The sequence below is a fragment of the Vanacampus margaritifer genome, chromosome 10, assembly GCF_051991255.1.
Source record: "Vanacampus margaritifer isolate UIUO_Vmar chromosome 10, RoL_Vmar_1.0, whole genome shotgun sequence".
Taxonomy (NCBI): domain Eukaryota; kingdom Metazoa; phylum Chordata; class Actinopteri; order Syngnathiformes; family Syngnathidae; genus Vanacampus; species Vanacampus margaritifer.
This window is the reverse complement of record NC_135441.1, coordinates 19,343,514-19,363,946: the sequence shown is the minus strand read 5'-3', so window position 1 is coordinate 19,363,946 and position 20,433 is coordinate 19,343,514. Positions and strand designations below refer to the sequence as shown.

The 20,433-nt window shown below is 39.6% G+C and overlaps 2 protein-coding genes across 5 annotated transcripts in view; one reads left to right on the top strand and one right to left on the bottom strand.

Annotated features, from left to right (window-relative positions):
* Positions 1 to 13,390, top strand: part of atp8a1 (ATPase phospholipid transporting 8A1) — a 93,630-nt gene extending 80,240 nt beyond the window's left edge. For 2 of the 4 annotated variants that reach the window (XM_077577319.1, XM_077577318.1), the window contains 4 exons: positions 5,377 to 5,465; positions 5,670 to 5,762; positions 7,905 to 7,996; positions 10,317 to 13,390. In XM_077577319.1, coding sequence (XP_077433445.1) covers positions 5,377 to 5,465; positions 5,670 to 5,762; positions 7,905 to 7,996; positions 10,317 to 10,414 — 372 coding nt within the window. In that variant the 3' untranslated portion in view covers positions 10,415 to 13,390. Of the gene's footprint in view, positions 1 to 5,376; positions 5,466 to 5,669; positions 5,763 to 7,904; positions 7,997 to 9,301; positions 9,602 to 10,316 lie in introns of all 4 variants that reach the window. The other 2 variants (XR_013295482.1, XM_077577320.1) reach the window with 2 other exon arrangements.
* Positions 13,391 to 15,396: 2,006 nt separating this feature from the next.
* On the bottom strand, positions 15,397 to 19,534 carry shisa3 (shisa family member 3). The gene is made up of 2 exons (XM_077578080.1): positions 18,948 to 19,534; positions 15,397 to 16,097 (listed from the first exon to the last, which is right to left on the bottom strand). Exons 1-2 carry the CDS (start codon positions 19,219 to 19,221, stop codon positions 15,547 to 15,549), a joined length of 825 nt encoding a protein of 274 aa, XP_077434206.1. The 5' UTR covers positions 19,222 to 19,534; the 3' UTR covers positions 15,397 to 15,546.
* Positions 19,535 to 20,433: the final 899 nt, after the last annotated feature.

The window sequence follows — 20,433 nt, the reverse complement described above, 5'->3', positions numbered from 1 at the left end:
CTGAATGCTTAATGGTTGACGATGAACTGAAACGCTCCAAAGAAAAGAAATGTTGATTATATCTCTTCTTTTGTAGATTTCATGTAAAGATGTGGGACATTTGGGAATATCATAAATAGTTTCCGGACATGTCTTGAATTAGCTGAACGGTTTCAAGTTGGATGTCTGAATGGTCTGAATCGGATGAGAAATATTGCAGGAGAAAAAAATGATCATTTGTGTGACTGCTTTTCATCACCTAAATGTCACAGGAGTTCATCATTGTGGTTTTAGTTTAGCACTGCATCATACCGAGCATGGTTCCTAATATTTGTCCCTCTCATCTAGTTTAATCAAAACAATTTTTTTTTTTAGCTATCCCTCAAAAATAATCACCTGCAGCAATGGTAAACAAGGTTTCCCCCCAAAAAACTACACTTCCTGTTTGACTCTCCATTACTCAATAATTTCATTTTGATGTAGTTGTTTATTGACAAAGTACAAGTCTTATACGCTAAAGAAGAAGAAAATAACATTACATTTAAGATAATTTAATGGTATAAGAATATTATTAAGGCAATAATTATATGATGATGATGATGATGATGATGCTGTGTCTTTGACAAGTATAGTACTACATTGTGTAACGGGTTTATATAGTGTATCAATTTCGTCATTTGTAGCTGTAAAAATGAATACATCATACCTAGTTTTGACCGTGGTAAGGCATCAATTGTGAGTAAAGCTGAGTTGAACCAAGTAGGGTAGCATGCATGTCTGAGTGATCAGTTTGTTACTTTCCCGCCATAGCCATGTTGAAACTTAACGAGATCAAATTCCAAATAATTTTCAATGTGAATTGCAATTGAAATGCTCTCATTTTTTATTTTATTTTATTTTTATTTTTTTAAAAAGGAGAGCAATGATGATGTCAAATCGAATGAACAATACTGAGCTCTCCTGAAAAAAAATAAATAAATAAATAATAATAAAATGAAATGCTCTCAGTAGCCTTAATGTTGTTGTCTGCATGTTTTTGGGATGTGAATTAAAAACATTCCCTTTTATTTATGACTTCTTATCTCTGTATGGTGGTGTTTACACACTTCTGCTTCAGTGGCGGTCGCATCGTTAGATTCTTCTCAGACTGCACAAGGAATAACAGACTACAAAGTACAGTTTGAGTGACAAAACCCGTCTTGGTCTTGTCCAAACACTGCAAATCACATTGCTGACTTTCAAGTGTTGAAGGCTTGTGTGTATGTTGTTGGTTAAAACATGCAGAGAAGATGGACGAGTTGAGCAAGAAGCTCTCTGTTTGCTTTCCCTGCTGGAGCTCTTTTGTGGCGTTATTGGCAGATTTGTCTGCGCTGGTGTTGTTTTAGGGGCCGGCCCGTGTCGACGAGGCTGTCAATGGCGTGTTGAAAAAGGAGGAGGGACTTTGTTTTCACTCCTTTTTTTTTTTTTTTTCGTCACTGTTATTTGCTGTCCGTTCTTCATCACGGGCGTTGAATTTAATGGTGCAGAAGCCATTCAACTCTGCTTAAAGCCAGCATGTGCGCAAAGGCAGCGGTCCACAACCATTTCGCACCACACTGTGGTTTCACATGAAGCAATATTGTTAGACCAGTAGAAGAAAATCAAAACAAATGTCAAAATAAAATTAAGAACCCTTCTAATGCCACATATGGGCCCCATTGTTAAAATCCACTCACCTCATGTTGCTAAAAATGATTCCTTGGGATACATACAGCTCCAAGTCTTAATTAATTAATTGATTAATCAGACTGAATTAATTAATTTTCACACCATTTTTTGGGGGCACTTCTGCGCTCTCAACTTTGTGGGAACAGCTTGGGCAAAAACAATCCACACCATTCAGTCTTGTTTATTAGTTTGTCCTAAAAGTATGCCCCCCCCCCCCCCCCCCCCCCCCTCCGGTCCCACAGGACCCCTTTCGCCCCATCTAGCTCCCGAGGGCCACCCCTGCTATGAGGCGTCACTCAGGCTCGCTGAAGACACGTTTGTTGTTGCTTTGTTTGCATTATTTTAAGGTTTATTTAGGTAAACTTGTCTTGTGGTTTCTGTTTATTACCACTCTGGAACTTAAACGTAATAAAAACATGAACAAAGACTACTATTTTTAATACACTTTTTTTCTCAAGAAATATGTCATTAATCTGAAATGCATTCTAGACATACGGAAGCGTATTGCATTCACTTGAAAAAAAAAAAAGTCCTGTTTTTTTAAATAATTTTTTTTCCTGTGTTTTTCGGAATAATTTTTTTTCTGTTTTTTTAAATAATTTTTTTTCTCTGTTTTTCGAAATATTTTTTTTTTCTGTTCTTTTAAATAATTTATTTTCCTCTGTTTTTCGGAATAATTTTTTTTCTGTTTTTTTAAATATTTTTTTTTCCTCTGTTTTTCTGAATAATTTTTTTTCTGTTTTTTTAAATAATTTTTTTCCCTCTGTTTTTCTGAATAATTTTTTTTCTGTTTTTCGGACTAATTTTTTTTCCTTGTTTTTTTAAATAATTTTTTTTCCTGTTTTTTTTTAAATATTTTTTTTCCCCGTTTTTCTGAATAATTTTTTTTTCAGCCTGTTTTTCTATACGGAAAATTACTCCGAAAAACAGAAAAAAAATTATTCAGAAAAACAGAGGAAAAAAATTTATTTAAAAAAACAGAAAAAAAATTATTCAGAAAAACAGAGGAAAAAAATTTATTTAAAAAAACAGAAAAATTTTTTTTCAGAAAAACAGAGGGAAAAAAAATTATTTAAAAAAACAGGACTTTTTTTTTTTTTCAAGTGAATGCAATACGCTTCCGTATAGACATAATTGAATTGGTAAAAAAAACAAACAAAAAAAAACATTTTGGGTGGCCTGAAAGTTCTGAACGGCTGTGTATACAGTACACAAATAAATAAGAAACACAATTAAAAATGACTTATAGACCCCAAAAAAAGACTAACAATGGACATGTGACCCATTTTGGGCCTGTTATTTTGGGAACGCATGATATGATCTAATGATTTATTTTTTTTAAACTTTTCATATTCTAAACTCCTGATTTATTTTTCAAAAGACTCGGCGGACAACTTAAACGCCGTCATTAAACTGTGACAAAAACTGGATGAACATGAAAATAATTAAAGCAACTTACAAGAAAAACAGGCAAAAATTTCCACCCGTTTGTCTGTAATTTCGCCGTCTAATTTGTGTCCCCTCGCCTTGTTGCATGGTCGTGTGGCCGAGGCGCACAGAAAAGCTCCATTCATCTGTATCTGCCATGCGTAGGGGGGGGGGGAAGACATTTTTTGATTTCCTGTCATTTGGGGTTTCCTCCAGGCGCCGTGTTTTGTCACGCATCAAAGTCAATTTGCAGCTAATGGCCGGCAGATTAGCTCATTTGAGCCAAACGCGCCGCTTTGATACTTTTGACACTGATGGTGATGTCTGTGTGTGCGTGCGCGTGTGTGCACGTGTGTGTGTGTGTGTATGTATGCATCCTGGGGGCCCTCTTGTGTGTCACGTTACAGGAAGGACACAGCTGAGGGGGCCCCGGCAGTTTGAACAAGTGGCACATCACAATGCGAGTTGTGCACTTTGACACGCAATGACAGAACGTTTCAATGCAAGCTGCCCAAAGTAAACAAGGTCTTGCACAGAAAGCTGAAAGATGCATGCCCCCCCACAAGCCTCGTCCAAACCCCCCCCCCTTCTACAAAGCACCCCCCCCCCCCAAAAAAAAAAAAAAAACTCCTGAATCTCCTCAATCACTTGTGGATTTTAAATGAAAACACCCCAGAAGCTGTGTCTTGAAATGTTGGATCATTTCCTGACATAAGTGAGGAAAGATCGTGTCCACCTTTGTAGATTGACGCGCAATTCATAAATGTCGTTTCAAAAGTAAAACATTGGTAGCTCGACTATTACTATTACTATTACTCTTGTCACTTTGATGGCGCACTCTCTGCCTTAGAATATGGAATATTTTCATTTGGATTGAAGACTGCCTTAAAGGAGGCATATTATGATAAATTGATTTTATAATTGCTTATATACAAATGAAGTGGAACCTTTTCTTTTTTTTAGGAACCTCTAATTAAAGGACAAATTGTGGGATGGGCTCATCCTTTAGAGACTATTATCTATTGACTGACGTAATTTTTCCGTAGCCTAAAAATGCCCACTACAGTACAAAATTATTAATATTTAATATAAATCAATCTAAAATAAAAATCTTGAAACCGTTTAAAATGTTTGGAAGTTCACCCAAGCGACATCAGCTAACATTCATGGTCCACAATGTTGACGCTTCCTTTTTTCACCTCTGTTAATAGATAGGGGCTTCACAAAAAACAACTGTGTACTTTACCAAAAATAGAATTGTTCAGAGACTCTACACCACTCACTTTAATAAAAACAACAGCCATAGCTATAAATAGGTCAAATGTGACACGTTCCTTTCAAATTGCGTACTTATGGTGGATGCTAAGCTAACATATCGTCACTGAAAAAAAAGTATGTCCTTTTTTTTTGGGGGGGGGGGGGGGGGGTGAGATGTCTGCATTCAGTTTCATCCCATAAACGTAAATGTAAAAAAAAATAATAACAAAAAAAAAAGAAGTTAAAAATGCAAACATTGCGACCACATCTGTCCATACATTGTTTTGATTGGACAGTCGCCCTAACATAGTCGCTACATTTCTGTACTTTTTAGCCTGCTCTTGTCTACTGTAAAGTAAACACGAAAACACGCTGTCTGTTGATGCCGCCACCTACTGGTGTTATAGTGAACTGCAGCCAATTCTGAAAATGATAGACCTGAAAAGTACTGTCTAAAGGGTTTTGAGTGGACTGGACACAATTTTTTGTCTGTTGAATATGGGGTCCGTTGGTTCCGGGTCCGTCAAATAGAGGTTACTTTAAAACACAGTTCATCAATCTCAATAATTTCAACAAGGGACCGCTGTATTTACCTGTAAAAAAAAAGAGGAGTGAATTCCATGAAATGGCGGCCTGCTGGATGTGCTTGCATGAAGCGTATCATTAAAAAGCCTCTCGGATTCAGGTGAAAGAGACACCTCAATCCCTCACAGGTACTTCCTCCACCTGGGAGGCCCGAGGGGGCTGCGTGAGTCCAGACAAAAGCATGGTATCATTTAGTCACGCTGGATTAGGACACTTATTTGGCTCCAACTGCTCTCAGCGTTTCCACAACGCGACTGTTTTGTTTTGTCATGTATGCTTCTCATTAAGAGCCACTGAAGAGGATGATGAAGGCTGGCTGTTATCAGGTGTTGCTTCCTTCTAAGAGCTCTTGCACTTATCTGATGGGCTGCTAAGATCCGTATTGTCTTACACTCACCTGTGTGTGTGTGTGCGTGTCAGGCGGAGATGATGTTTTCTTCGGGGGTCTTCTGGACGGGCCTGGTCTTCATCCCCATCACCTCGCTGGTCTTTGACGTGGCCTACAAAGTGTGAGTCTCCTCTCTGTCTCTCTCATCTCTACACTTAAAGAAATTCCTCCTGAATCTCCTCCTATCACCACTTTCATGTTCGGGCTTCCATGAAAATTCTGTGTTTTTCCTGCAGTCAACATCTGGGCTGAATTAAAGTCTCATCGTTGTGATTTTTGCACCCTTGTGTATGTGCGTGCGTGTGTCAATGTTGTCTGGTTGAAGGGTGAAGAAAGTGTTTTTCAAGACGCTGGTGGATGAGGTGCAGGAGCTGGAGGCGTTATCCAAAGATCCCGGGGCTGTAGTGCACGGGAAAAGGTACGCAAGGGCTCACCTTTACATCTCTTTGCTTTGCAGAAACAGAAAAAAACTGAACACAAAGGTCACACGAACACTTTTAGTTAAAAGCTTAACCTACTTCCTCCTCTCGTAGGCAATGAACATCTGCCTTTTTGCTTATGATAAAAAGGAAGGTCAATGGCATTAGATGTGTTCATAACTGCTCAGCCTATTTGTTGTTCTGTGCACATAATACATCAATTTTTTGTTTCTTTTTTAGATACTTAAAACTCCTTTTCACACACAATTAAATATGATTTTATTTTATGTTGTCACGTTGTATGCACTATTAATGTGGCAGGTGACGTGCAGTGAATCTAAAACTTTGCTTCACACTAATCTGACTACAATATGTGCAGAGAATAGTCATATGTAGTATTTTCTACTAACCTATACTGGGCCTTGTTTGTTTTGCACCCGCAGCACCTTTTGCTGGCAATGCTGCTTAATCACTTTTATAATAAACATTTGGATTGAAGACCTTTACTTGCAGTTGAGTTTTATAGTGTTTAAGTATTGATGTTTTTTTTTAAATATTTGTAAGCATTTGCACCCTAGTTTTTTTTTTATTATTATTATTGAAATTAATCAATTTCAATGTCTTATTCGCATCTGAAATGAACGCAGCAAGAAAATGAATAATTCAAGTTACAAAAGAAATGATGGCGTGGAACCTAAACCAAAATATATTCTAAGCTTTGGACTTACAAGTTCCCATAAATGGGTGCCACTTGTGGGTTGCTTTGCTTTTACTTTCCTGTCCAGTTCAACCCAAACCAGCTCAATTGGGTTCAAGTCAGAAGAGTGTGCTTATTTTGAATAAATCTGAAATGTATATTATATTTATGTTTTGGGTAAGTTAACATGTTTTTGTTTTGTTTTTTTTTACTTCTGGTAGATCAACACTTTCAGGCTTGAAATGCTTGACTTTGAATTTAAAAAAATGGAAAAATTGCAACAATGTTCATTGCCATCCCTGCCTATATTACTTGGATAAGTTTTTCACAATAGAAATTTCTTTTACTAAAAGGGCTAACCATATATTAGCCCCTAATATATATCATCCACACGCACACACACACAAAAAAAAACAACGAAAACATTTTCATGCAAAAGGGCAATTTATTGTGGCTTATAAATAAAAATCATAATAACAATAAACTATTCCAAATATCAATAGTAAAATATTATTGTATTCAATTTAATCTTTTTTTTTTTTAAATACACAGTAGTACATACTACTAACAAAAAGAAATTATATATATATATATATATATATATGTATTTAAAGTGTGTTGAAATATAAAGTAGAATAACAATTAAATGAAACATAATTAAGACACTCTATGAATCAACGTTCTAATGCCATAAAAATAAGACTTGATCAGAGGCACATGAAGACATGAAAAATGGTTTTCTTTAGAAAAGAAAAAAGGAAAGGAAAGGCTCAAAGAATGATTGAGTTGTGCAAGCTGTCCCTGTTCCAAAGCAATCAGCAGAATCCAGTAGAACTCTTCAAATTGCACTTAAATCCATAGGGTTTGATTGCTCTTTAATCCACCTCTTTTGACTGTAATATCAGCAATCATGTCATTTGAAAAATGCTGATTGTCATCATTTGAGCGGTGCAATGCTGTGATACAATGGCAGTGTATTGGAATAGCTTGGAGGTGGGGGTGGGGGGGGTGTATTGCAGCTGTCTGGGCTGCGAGGCCTGCAGCGCCCATTAGCATGAAGCAGATCCGTGTGAGATCTCCTGCTGGCTGAAAGTGATCCCTCGGCCTGGCCGCTGTCCCAGACCCGCGCACACACACATGCAAAAACATGTGTAACATACACATAAAAAAAAACCACACACATCCAAGTATGAGCGGCCAAACATTTGTTAGCTTTACATGAATTCCTTCACCGCTTTCCTGCTGCTTCACATATTTGCCGCGCTTTGTGTCTCGGCCACTTTGTCTCCCTACGTGGAGCCGGAGCCAGCAGGTAGAGGTGCTTGATGAATGCCTCGTTAAATCGGCCTGTGGCTCTCAGCATGCGCGTAACACACTGGCTGACTGTGTGCGCTTGTGTGTGTGTGTGTGTGTGTGTGTGTGTCTCTGGTGTGTTTATGTGCAGCTTGACGGAGAGGGCCCAGCTTCTGAAAAACGTCTTCAAGAAGAGCACTGTGAGTCTGTACCGCTCCGAGTCAATGCAGCAGAACCTGCTACGTGAGTTACTTTTTCTCGTATCACTTCCTTTCTCGTGATGCAGCAAAGTGGGGGCTACACACATACTGATGTTTTTTCATCTAAAAATACGACAGACTGCACACAAAATGAGGCACGTGTGTTCTCACTGCTCTTTTAGTGTATAGTTTTCTCATGATGGCCAACCATGTATCCATCGACAATGCCCCAAACTAGATGTCAGTTGTAGTACCAAGACTGACCTATGTGGGGCAGTGTTGTGACAAAGGGCATCCAGACTGCCGGAATATTGTGCCACTCGACTCTTTGATGTCCCGGGCCATCACTTTGTTGATTTTTATTTTTTTTTAATTTTTTATTTAGTTTGAAGGATGAACAAGCTTCACATACACAGCCGCTTGAGTGTCGTGGGGGGGAAAACAAAGATACTAAAGTACTGTAATGCCCTCGCGTGTGGGCAAGGAGAGTCACAGTCACCCACGCGCTTTCGTTGCTGCTGGAGGCCACCACTCACGCCCAGACGCTCACCAATTAACCCATGGCCACGCCTCTTAAAGGCATGCATCCAACACTTTATGTTGCCAGTTTACTTCTTTACTTTCTCTTTTGTTGTGTTTTACGGAAGAACCTCGGTTAAAACAGACTTGTATGAAAATCAAAGCAATATTTCCAATAGGAAATTATGGAAACACAATTAATCCGTTCCTGACTCCCAAAAGTATAAGAAAAAGAATACATGCAGAAATAAATAGAAATACCTAACAAAACGGATAAATGAATATTAAACCTCACTTTGACCTTTATTGAAGACTCTTGCTGGCATTTGAAAGACGGCCAGTATTTAGCTTATTGCTTATTTTTTTCTAAGAGTATAAACTAGGGCATATGAAAACCCATGTTCCGCTGTATGATGTTTTCATATTGCGCAGTGCTATTTATATTAAAAAAGAAACCAGACTTTATATTCGGTATTCAACCCCCAGTTTTCCATTACTACCGTTCTTCTTCCGCCTCATTGTAGCTTTTACAGGTTAGCAAAAGGCAGGCGTCACGTTGGCAGAGGTGGCAAATCCAGGTCCAGAAAGTAAAAACCCTGCCACAGTTTAGCTTTAGCCCCAGGTGGTAGCTAGCTAGCTTCCATGGTGCTAGGGCACTAGCTAGATAGCTAGCTAGCATCGGGGGCTAAAGCCAAACTGTGGCAATGTTTTTACTTGCTGGACCTGGATTTGCCATCTCTGCACGTTGGCAAGCGTGGGTTTGATTTTCTTTGTGTGTTTGTTGTGTTGTCTCCTTTGTTTGCTGATTTTGTTTCTGTTTGTCTCATAGGTGGGGATGAGACACTTGTTTTGTGATTGTTTTAGTTACTCAAACCTCACCTTTTAAAGCCTCCGTCCTCTACCTTCATAGCTCCTCAATAGACCAATAGTCGTTCCTCCTCCCTCCTTTTTTCTCAGGCAGATTTTTCCTTCTCTCTCGTGTGCCTGCTGTGTCCTCAATTAACAAGAGCGCCGTAATTTGTGAAATGACGAAATGTTGCGTTGTTATCCTCCCCCCACGATGCACTCACCACAGCGCGCTCCTTTGAGTTGGCCCGCAGGTACTGAGCGGCTCTTTTGACTTGTGAAGGTGAGACTGTATGAAGCATTAGCTTAGGTAACGCTTAGACTACTGTTGTTGTTGTTGTTGTTTTTTAAATGCCTTTAAAACACTGTTAAGGTGTATAATCATTGTTTATCACTGTGAATTTCATAAGGAGAAGCACTCAATTCAGATGTGACGTGCGAATGCTAAATTTAAGTTGGCTTAGCATTAGCTTGGCTCTGCTCAAAGTCCACACAAAATGCCCTAAAATTAAAAATCAAACACTCCAATTGTTTGTTTGTGAGTGAACTCTTAACATTGTTAGTGGGTGTATTTAATAACCTATTGTGGTATTGTACTCATTTTTATCTTGATAACTTGAGGTTGGCCGAGAGCTAATGGCTAATAGCTTAGCATAGTAGCAGAGAGTGTCATCTTCTCATGAAACTTATTTGAAGGCTTCTTGGTTATGGAGTTACTTTTATCGTGTGTCAAAATTGAATACATAAAAAAGTCGAGTTTTCATTGGATACTCCAGCTTGCTCCTGCAATTTGAAAAATATATATTTTACGTAAATTAAGATCAATAAAGACTTACTACCTCTTGTCTATAAGAAATGTATAGAAAATGGATTAAAAAAATTTTTTTTCATCGACTTTTTTATTCATTTCATTTTGGCACAAGAACAAAAGCCTTCATACTTGTTTATTTTGCCATTTGAAGTCATTTTTGTTGAATCCATTTTATTCCATTGGACAGACGGCTACGCCTTTTCCCAAGACGAGAACGGAGTGGTGTCACAGTCGGAGGTGATCCGAGCGTACGACACCACCAAGCAGAGGAGCAGAGAGTGGTGAGCGACGGCCATTCCCAAGCCGCAAGAGCTCTTCCCGCTTTCTTCTTTCTTGGAATTTTCGGGACTCTTGACATGACCGCAGACAGACGAGAATGGGATCACGTATTCTTTTGCGAAAGGGAACAGATGAATTGTGTTCTATTATCGAGCACGGTGCTTTTTTTCCCCGCAAAACTGAGCGAAGCGTTTCCTTTTTTCTTCAGTTAACGGGGGAAACAAATGGTTGTTAGCGCGAAACCAAAATGACTAAAATCATTGCGGCCATTTAAAACTGTTAAACGTGAAATTGAACAATCCTTGGAGCCAAGATTTGAAGTGGCGTCAGATTGCCAAAGAGCAGTCGTAAATACAATCTTCCAAGTACTCGTGAATTCGGAAAACACGCCGTGAGCACCACTTTCCTTTGAATTTCCTTTATTTATTTACTTTTTAAATGCACTAAAGATAACGTGTCGTGTGTAAAAGCCTTACATTTGCATCATGCCTTCACAAGACAAATCCTTTTTCGTTCTTCACGTAATGTAGACACTGTGCCTGCTTTTGGTTTGTGGCCTAGTCGGGTTTCCACATTTTTTGACTCCAACCCCCCTGATGGACGAGAGCATTCCACACGTCACAATCACAAAGGTGCCTACGTTTCCATCCCGGAGGAACCAGCTCGCGTCACAGATAACTGTCGAGGCACACGTACGCAGAAAAAAAACAAAAAACAAATATATATATCTCTAGATATTCCTGACAGTGGTGATAGTGTTTCCCTGACAACGGAGATTTGAACCCTTCCGACATAAGTGCCATTAGCTTCAAAGAGAGAGAAATATTACCCAGGAAAACTCCACGCCAGTATCAAAACAACCTTGTCTCTATAGTTATTCTTTTGTGGATTTGTATTTTTATATTTGGAGATGTACACATTTTGCATTGACTGGCTTTGTAAAACCGATCGTCTGCAACTTTTGTCCACCGCCGGGGACGGAGCGAATGAGGACACTGAGCTTTCTTAAACGTCTCGTTCTGTAACCTTAATATTGTTACTGCTTGATTTATTTATAATTGGACTTAATACTTCATGTCTGTGCGATGGCTTTCTTCTCCCTATGGGAGATATGACTTCTGACTGTGGGTGTGCGTGTGTGTTGGGTTGATGCCTGCATGTGCATGTGGTGTGCGATGCGTGTGAGTGTATGTGTTACCTACTGTGTTAAAACCTTTGTGTGCACTGCATGTCTGTCTTCCACGAAGGAATATTAGAGCGGCACTGAAAAGAAACGTGCAGTTACAAAGAGCAAGTCGGCATGTTTCAGTAGAGCTATATTTTCGTTGGAATTTTTTTTTTTTTAAATTGTAATGTGGGTGTATTTTTCTAGAGAGAGAGAAAAAAAGATGCTTTGTTCCCAAAGTGCTATTGCTTTTGAGGAGGAAAAAAAAAGTTGTAACGTTACATAATAAAGTTTTCTTTATAAAAATATTAATATTACAACAAGACTTATTTGTAACTGTACAGAATAAGGATGTCACAGGAAAACATTTTTAATGTTGCGAGAAAGTAAAGTCGGGATATTGCATGAAAAAGTGATGAATGTTGTGAAACGAAAGTCGAAATTTTTCCAGAATGCGGTTGTGGTAATCACGGGAATAAAGTCGTAAAACATGGTGTGAAAATAGTCACAAGAATAAAAGAGTATTAATGAGAGAATTCCAAAATTCTCCAAATTCTTTATGGTAAAAATGACCATTTCCTTGTTGATACTTGACAAATTACAATTTTTTTTGTTGTTCTAAATTTTAGCAAAGTTTTTTCTCTCCCAAAAAAACATATTTTCAAACCCCCCCAAAAAAAGAGAATTCCTAAATTTTCCCAAATTATTTATTGTAAAAATGACCATTTCATTGTTATAATGATACTTGTCAAATTATTATTATATATATTATTTAATTTAATTTAAAAATTGGGGGGTGTGGGGCTCTCTCAAAATAACTATATTCTTGTACAAAAAAATGAAAGAATTCCAAAATTCCCCAAATTCTTTCTTGTAAAAATTACCATTTTCTTGTAATGATACTTGCCGAATTACCTTTTTTTTTTTTTTCCCCCCAAAATAACCATTTCATTGTTGTAATGATATTAGCAAAATTAGATTTTTTTTCTATAAATTATAAAAAGGTTTTTTTCCTCCTAAATAAGCAAGAATCTGCTTGTTTAATGGCAAAAAAATTGCAATATAACTTTTCTCTTCTAAATATTCGGACAGTCGAAACATTTTTATCAAAATCGTGATTCCCATCCAGTAAAATTTTTGACGTGATTCCCTTAAAATGAGGATTTTATTTTGGTACTGTTTCTTTTCAGCGTGGCCCTAATGTTTCTTTGTAAGATTGCGAGTTCTTTACTCCCGGTGTGTTTCTTAAGTACGAATGTTTGTTTGTCCATATATCAATGTGTGTGCGCGCGTTGATGCTAGCCCATACGTCGTCCACGTGCACGAGCTCAGCTTTAGCTCCGATGTCCTCTTGTGTGCTGATGCATGGCCCGTGTGCGTGTTGGGATTGTCTGTCGACTTTTTGACGTTTCGACGGGAGATGTCGCACAACGCACTCTCGATGTACGGTAACTTTTTTTTTTCTTTCTGTCGTGGTTACTGTCCCGTTTTGGGTTTAACGATGTTTGTGACTCGCTTCACCGGAAAAGCTTGAATAGCTTTGAAGTTGTCAAATGTACTCTGAATGTGGACGTTGTTGTCACCGTTTTTATTATTATTATTATTATTTTTATCTAAGTTGTTCGCTGCATGAGTGGATAACACAAACCTGTACCACTTCACTTTACAAAATGAAAAAAAAACTTGATTTAACTTTTTTTTCTCGTCATTTGGGATTTCATGATTGTTGTGCATGTCGGGACTGCAAATGTATAAATGTTGTCTTTTACGGTCCGCGGAGGACGACTGAAATAAACTTTACATTCATGGAGGAACAACTGCCCCAACTCTTCTGCTTTTGTTTTGGAGTTGTTGTTTTTTTTTTTTTTTGGCTATTACGTAAGTGCACTGCGGTGACAGGCAGGATATTCAGGACTAAACAGGAAAAGGCGGACGGTGTTTACGGACCCTGCAGTGCTTGGGGACGGCCCCCGAATATTTACGTTACACTGATAAACATGGATATGCTGTTTCAAAGTCCACTTATATTTTATGTTTTAGTAAATGAGTAGAAATGTTTGCTTTGTTTTTCACTCTAATGACACTTTTGCATTATTTTGTCCTCTCTGTGATGACTAAAATGCTTTATAGGTCAGCCATTCGTTATTGCTAATGTGGGTCAATATTCTGAACTCTTAAAAAATAATGGTTTTTTTTTGTTAATACAGTCAGCCTCGACATACCCATCGTTGATTTGTATATTCATGTGTTTATTTTTTTTATTCAAATTTCTGTTTAATATTTTTTTTCAGGATTTCCCACCCCAATTTTCCCTTTTATTTCTTTATTTTTTTTTTGTGTGGAAAATGTATATCTAATGTTTATCAGTGGTTTTGTTTTGTTTTTTTTTTAAGAGTTTTGGGCATTTATAAAACATAAACAAAAAAAATCCACCCCGCCACCCCGTGCATTTCAGTTGCTTACGTAGATTTTTCCTACTGTATTTGCAGGTGCCGGTCCCTATTCACTTAATTGTATTTGAACCCCTTTTTTTGTGGAATACTTGATCCGGCCCAAACACAAACACCTTCAAAACAAACTAGAATAGAAATTGGGCAGAATTTTTTTCCAGAAGAGCACACGCCGTTACAATAGGGAACAAGATTTGAATTTCCTGGAGGTGTAATGCCTCGTAATACTTTTTCCTGCAGGTTAACCCCTCCCACCAAAAGACGAGTCAACGGGTTTAAAAAAAGGGTCATGAGAAACATGTATTTTGCAATAAAAGCACAACACCATACAAAAGAGCAAAATGACAAGAATAAACAAGACCTGACAAGCGGAATGTGACAAATGCTCACGATGGAAGTCGTCGACGTGCCGAAGGAAGACGACCCTGATTGCCGACTCTTCCACATTCAGATAAAACCAGCACGCGAGTCTTTTTCTTTCCAGATCCAGTCGCTACCTGTCGACGCAACCTTAGCCCCTTCCACTCGAGGAGCTATGCCGCTTTGACGCCGCGGGCCGTGCCACGCTCGTTGAACACTGACAATGACGAATCTGAGAGCCGCATTCCTGCTGTGAAGTCACACAGGTAGGGCGCCTTCAACGCTCTGCTTTCTTGCGTGGATGACAGATCCATTCAGGTCTTTTAAAAACAGGGGTTCTCAAACTTTTGGGGTCCAGGGTCACGTTAAGTTGAGGTTAAAAAGAGTTGATGAAGTCGTAATATTAAAGGGAAGAAAGATTTCCTTGCTGTTTTTGAGGAGAAAAATGTAATAATATGCAAATAATGATCAAACAAATGGTAGCAAAGCACTACTTTTCTATTAGACATAGCTATGGCCTAAAGGAAGCTCCTGCTCTTACTTCAACATAGTTCTTTGGCACCAAGATGGCGCTATCAGGACTTTATGAGACAGGCAGAGGTAGCAAATCCAGGTCCAAAAAGTAAAAACCCCGCCACGGTTTGGCTTTAGCCCCAGGTGCTAGCTAGCTAGCTAGCTAGAGCCAGCTCCCGTGGTGCTGCTAGGGAGCTAGCTAGCTAGCACCAATGGCTAAACTGTGGCAGGATTTTTACTTTCTGGACCTGGATTTGTCACCTCTGTAGACAGGAAGTGAGAGAGACTGAGCCTGTGACTTTTCTCCTCTAGAGATTTTAGATTTATTTGTCACAGGAGTAACTATGCCCTTTTTTTAAAAACAAAATAGCAGAGCTCTCAGGGACCACAGAATGAGAACCACTGCATTAAAAGATCTGTAAGCGAAGTGACCTTCTTCAAGATTGTCAAAAAATGTAAATATGCTGGTTCAGAACCTTTTCTCAAGCATCACATCTACCTAATTGCCAGGATTATTTATTGTTAAAACAACAGCCCGTACAAAACAGTCAAGGTCTCTATGTACATTATAAAATACAAAAAGTGCATAGGTGGCTCATCCTGGTAGGCTGAAGCCCCGCCAAAGAGATCCAGTCTGAAAGCAGCACTCGTCAACTCTGTCCAAAATCGGCGAATCCCTTAGCCGAAGCGAACGCATCAGTCTGCAGGGGGAAGAAGTACTGCTGGGGTAGAAGGAAGGCGGGGCCCTGCGAGGGCTGCTGGAGGGGCAGCTGCACGTGGGCATGCTGGAGACCCCCCGACGCCGGAGGGGACGTGTACGGCGGCGGCAAAGGCGGGGCCAAAGTCTGATGCGATTGAGTCGGAGTGGAGGCCGGGCTGGAGACGGCGGCCGACACCAGGCAACCGTGCTGCTGTTGCCCCCCGATGGAGAACCTCCGCATGGAGCTGCCGCCCCCCGCCGAGCTGGAGCTGGTGGTGGCTGTGCTGGACTGCCTCGACGGGGCGCGGAGGCTGGGCGCCGCCGCCGTGAGGATCATGGGGATGGTCTCGCCCTGGCAGCTGCGCAGGGAGAAGCGGATGGGCTGCTGGGCGGGCTGCTTGGGCCGCAGGCAGGTGCAGCAGTAGACGGCCACCAGGGAGCCCACCACCACGAAGGCCACGAACATGCTGCCCACCAAGAGGAAGGGCATGTAGACGGGCTCTGGGAACGAAGATGAGGAAATGAGTTCATGCCACGTCAGACATTTTGAAGACATCGTTTTGTGGCCTAGTTTGAATGTGTGTAATCGAAAATCCTAAAATCATATTCAGGCTCTGAACGTACACTAATCTTAAAACGTTTGTGATATTGCCGTCGTGTCATGTCAGACCATGGAACTAGAGCTGGTTTAAAAAAAAAAAGTTCACTTGAAACAGTTTCCCTACCTCTGGAACTACCGTGGAAATGCCTAGCGCTAAGCTATCACACGCCACAACAGCTAGCTAGCTAACAGCTGCGGCTAGATAGCTAGCTGGGCTAAACGCTTATGGAGCTGCTTCTATATGTCACTGAACCTCACCTTCACGGCACTTCTGACAAGTATTGTTACACTAAAGGAGATTGAGGAGCTAAGAATGTGACGCATCAAGCAAAAAAAACATGAGAAGTTGGAGAAGCCATGCTAACCGCTAAGCTAACATGAAATTATCACATACATCAAAAGAGCTGACTTAAAGACTTAAACATTTAAGTGTGAAGAACTACAATTATTAGCTGTAAAGCAGTATAACATTCAATCTCATTGTTTTTCCAGTATTCCTATTTAGTAGTTTTCCTAATCTCTTTAAACTTATTTTTGCCCCCTAGTGAATGCAGACGCACATTACAGCACATGTTCAATTATCATGTCTCATCTCTTTCTCCACAGGTCGACATGCTCGAACAACACAAACAGTTCAAGTTACACTTAACTGAGTGTGTGCACTCGTTGGGAGGAAATCACAAGAGTGTTTATTTATTTTGTCAAGGAATTAAAAAAAGAAAAAAAAAGAAGGAAATTGTATGAGCTCACGTTGAGGCCATTCCACACGCCCGCTTGCCCGTGGCCGCGTGATCCGTTTGGGAAATTTGAAACGGATAAAGCTCTCAAGAGGACCACTGTTAACGTTTCACAAGCCACAATGACTTCATGTAACACTTTGAAATGTTTCAAGAGGGCCAGAAGAGTGACTTCAACGCTCTCTTATGTCATCTCGTCGAAAGTTTTAATGCAGCTTTTATATTAGCGTCACAACTCAGCCTTAAAAACAAACACCGTTAAAGCTTGAATTTGACTAATAACGTGTTTTCAACATAAAAAGGAGGAAAATGTAGCATGTAATAAGCCACAGTTTAATTCATGTGGAGTTGCTATATCAGGCAAATGTAAACACTAAAATACGATTTATTACCATATTTTTGAGAAAATATTAAATATGTGAAAAGAGCTAAAAGAGCACTTTATTGAATAAGAAACAGCTGAAGGCATCAATGACGCGATGTCATTTTGTGTTGCCCATCACCTATTTTATGATTTCACCTGACAACTAAAAAGCAAAATATATCAGATTTAACGCAAACTCCATATTGCCGAATGTACGGCTTTTGTGCCTTTTTAGCCTGAAAATCAATAACTTATGTTGGAAACTGTTAAACGTACATTAGAATGCCAGCAACAAGAGGCAAACGTATTCTCAAATAAGGAACATCTTGATGTAATTGGCTCGTCCTCATAAATGGGAACATTTCACAACAATTGGACAAGATGTTTTTCAAAAGTTGCTATTTTTGTGAGTTGTAGCGTCAATTTAAGATGAAAACCTTGTAGGCAATGTTGAGCTGTAAATATAACAACTCTAAATATAAATCACCTAAAATTGGAGCTGAGGTCGTGGACTCAATCTCCGTTATGTAATTTTAGTCATCCTGTTTGTTGTGCTGTTGAAAAAAAAAAAAGTTGTTTTTGGAAACATTAAAACCTCTGCAATTACTCAAAAATATACATTAAAATGTCACCTAAAAGTGAGTGACGTGTATATTTGATGTTGATGTGACAGCAAATAGTTCCAAATGACTATTTTGTAGGTTGTTTATCAGCTAATTGATTCCATTTAGGCAGAAAACCACAAGGCCAACTTGTTTGGAAAACGTAAAGAGTCAAATTATTCTTAAATATACAAACAAGACATGTCACCTAAAAGAGGAATTAAAGTCATGTGTATTTCCAGCATAATTTTTTTTTTATTGTAACTGTTGTGACATCCTCTTTTTTTAAGAGGACCAATCGCATCAAATGGAGCCTTATATTCCAGAATAATTCCCTCATTTAGTCACATTTTAATGTATTTTTAGCTTAGTTTGTAGTTAGTTTTCCTGGAATAAAACAGAACAGAAACACAACATCAAGCCTTTTGTGACTACATGACATTGAACACAGAAAGAGTAGTTCTGTAAATCTACATTTAAAGCGCAGCCCTGCAACATCTCAGCCAGCCACTAGGGGGCGATTGCAAGCTTAAGGCTTCATTAAACTACCTACATAACACACGAGATGCCAGCCTTTTTTTTCGGTTCGCCCTTGGAAAATTGGAAAATTAATGGTTACAATCCTCCATTGATTTAAAAGTTGCAGTTTGCACAAAAAAAGTGTGTACTTTTATTTATTATTAATTATTTGTTCAAAAGTAGTGCACTACCATGCTAATAATCGTGATGACAATATTGATTAATGATTATCGTGATCATCATTTTGACCAGAATCGAGCTGCCCTAGTTTGGGCTGAAAGATTTAGAAATTAATCTAATCATGATATAGGCTATATATTTTTCCACTGAACTTATCTAGACTTTTTTTTATATATATATATAAAAAATTGCAGCCCTTGTGGCTTGAAAATTGCACTTTACTACACCGTGATGTCGACTATTATTTTGGTCCTAAAATGTCCGGCGGGCCGGCTAACCACTGCCTTAACCGATCCATTTGCATGTTGTCACAAACTGTCGCACACGTGCTGGTGCACTGATACGTACGCGCAGCATACTCCGTGTTGTCGGCCGCCGGCCGGTCGTTGGTGCATCCGTCCTGCTCCAAGCGCGCGTCCGCGGCAGCGCAACAGTAACGCAACGCGCACGAGCCGCAGCACACGGTGGCGTCGGCCGTGTCGAAGTCCTCCGGACACTGGAATCCGTCGTGGTAGTTGCCGTTGGCGTCCAGCCAGCCGTGGCAGTATTCCCCCTGCGCGTCCGAGATCCGCAGATTCCACGTGAGGTAACCGAGCAAGAGGCAGCTCAGCAGGCGCACCATCCCGGCGAGGAGGCTGATGATGGTGGTCTTGGAAACTCCGTCAAACTTGTCATCAAGTCATCTTGTTTCCATCCAAAGCAGCGAGTCCTGCGTGTAACCGAGCGGATGAACAAAGGGGCGTCGCTTTGGGGAACGTCTCGGCGATGTCAGTCGTCTCCGCTTGCTTCATCCCTCTTTCTCTGGCGGAGCTCCGCTGCCGACTGAGCTTGACTCGAGTCGGACCCCTGCGTCCTCCCGGGCTCCACGTTTTGTTGGCCGGGCGTGACGTCATTACCCATCACGCGCACGGAGTGACGCCCTCAGACGCGCAATATAGTGGAGTAGCTCTTTTTTCTTTTTTTTAATGGGAGAGGTGGGGAGAGTGATATAAAGTTTTATGGCTACACAGCAAATTCTGTAGTGTTAAATTGAGTTAAAAATCTAGTGTTAATTATTTTTGAGTTACTGGGTGTTGATTTGAGTGTTATTTGAACACTAAAAGCGAAGAAAAAGCTCTACGGGTGGTGTTATTTCAGCGAGTCAAACTCATTGACTCCAGGCTGAGTTACCTTATACATCCGGGCTCTCTTCTCATTTGCTCAAGTCGTGAGCAAATAACACTTTTAAGTGTTAAAAAATAACACTTACAGGTGAAAGTAGATAACACTTTAAAGAAAAAAAGATTTCCCTTTTATGTGTCAAATAATAACACTATGGGTGTTGTGATTTCACTCTACCAATGAGTTCCATTTTTACTCTTTGGGAAGTGTAAAATTAACTTGGAACTGGTGAGAACTATATAAACTCAGGGAAAGTGTTAAATTTAACACTATGGGAGTTAAATTTACACTTCCGATTTTACAGTGTTTTGTTTTGTGTATGTGTTTTTTTGTTTTTGTTTTTCTACAGCAACCGGTTTTCCTCATATTGCAGTTCCTTCCAAACAGCCATCAAATTACCATTGTGAAAGATAATCAATATATATTATTTATAAATTATAATATTTAAAAAAAAAAAGTGTGAATAGCTGATTCAGCATGCGAGTGTCGCATTTAAAATGGTTATTGTTTGGTTGTAGAGTTTCTAATGTGGAAACACAGTTTTCGTGGCTTTGAAATGGCCGGATTTAGGCATGACTCCAGGATTTTTCTCTCCCCTGATGCTAAAGGGGGGGTTTGACCAATACATGAGGGGAGAATGAGCCCCCCTAGCCTCGCCTTCGCACCATCCCTG

Bases quoted from the DNA above. Each gene is read 5' to 3' on its own strand.
- shisa3 (XM_077578080.1), bottom strand. From the start codon at position 19,221: ATGGTGCGCCTGCTGAGCTGCCTCTTGCTCGGTTACCTCACGTGGAAT. The intron at 16,098-18,947 runs GTACGTATCAGT...CTTCGTTCCCAG, and splicing joins CAACACGGAGTATGCTGCGC to AGCCCGTCTACATGCCCTTC.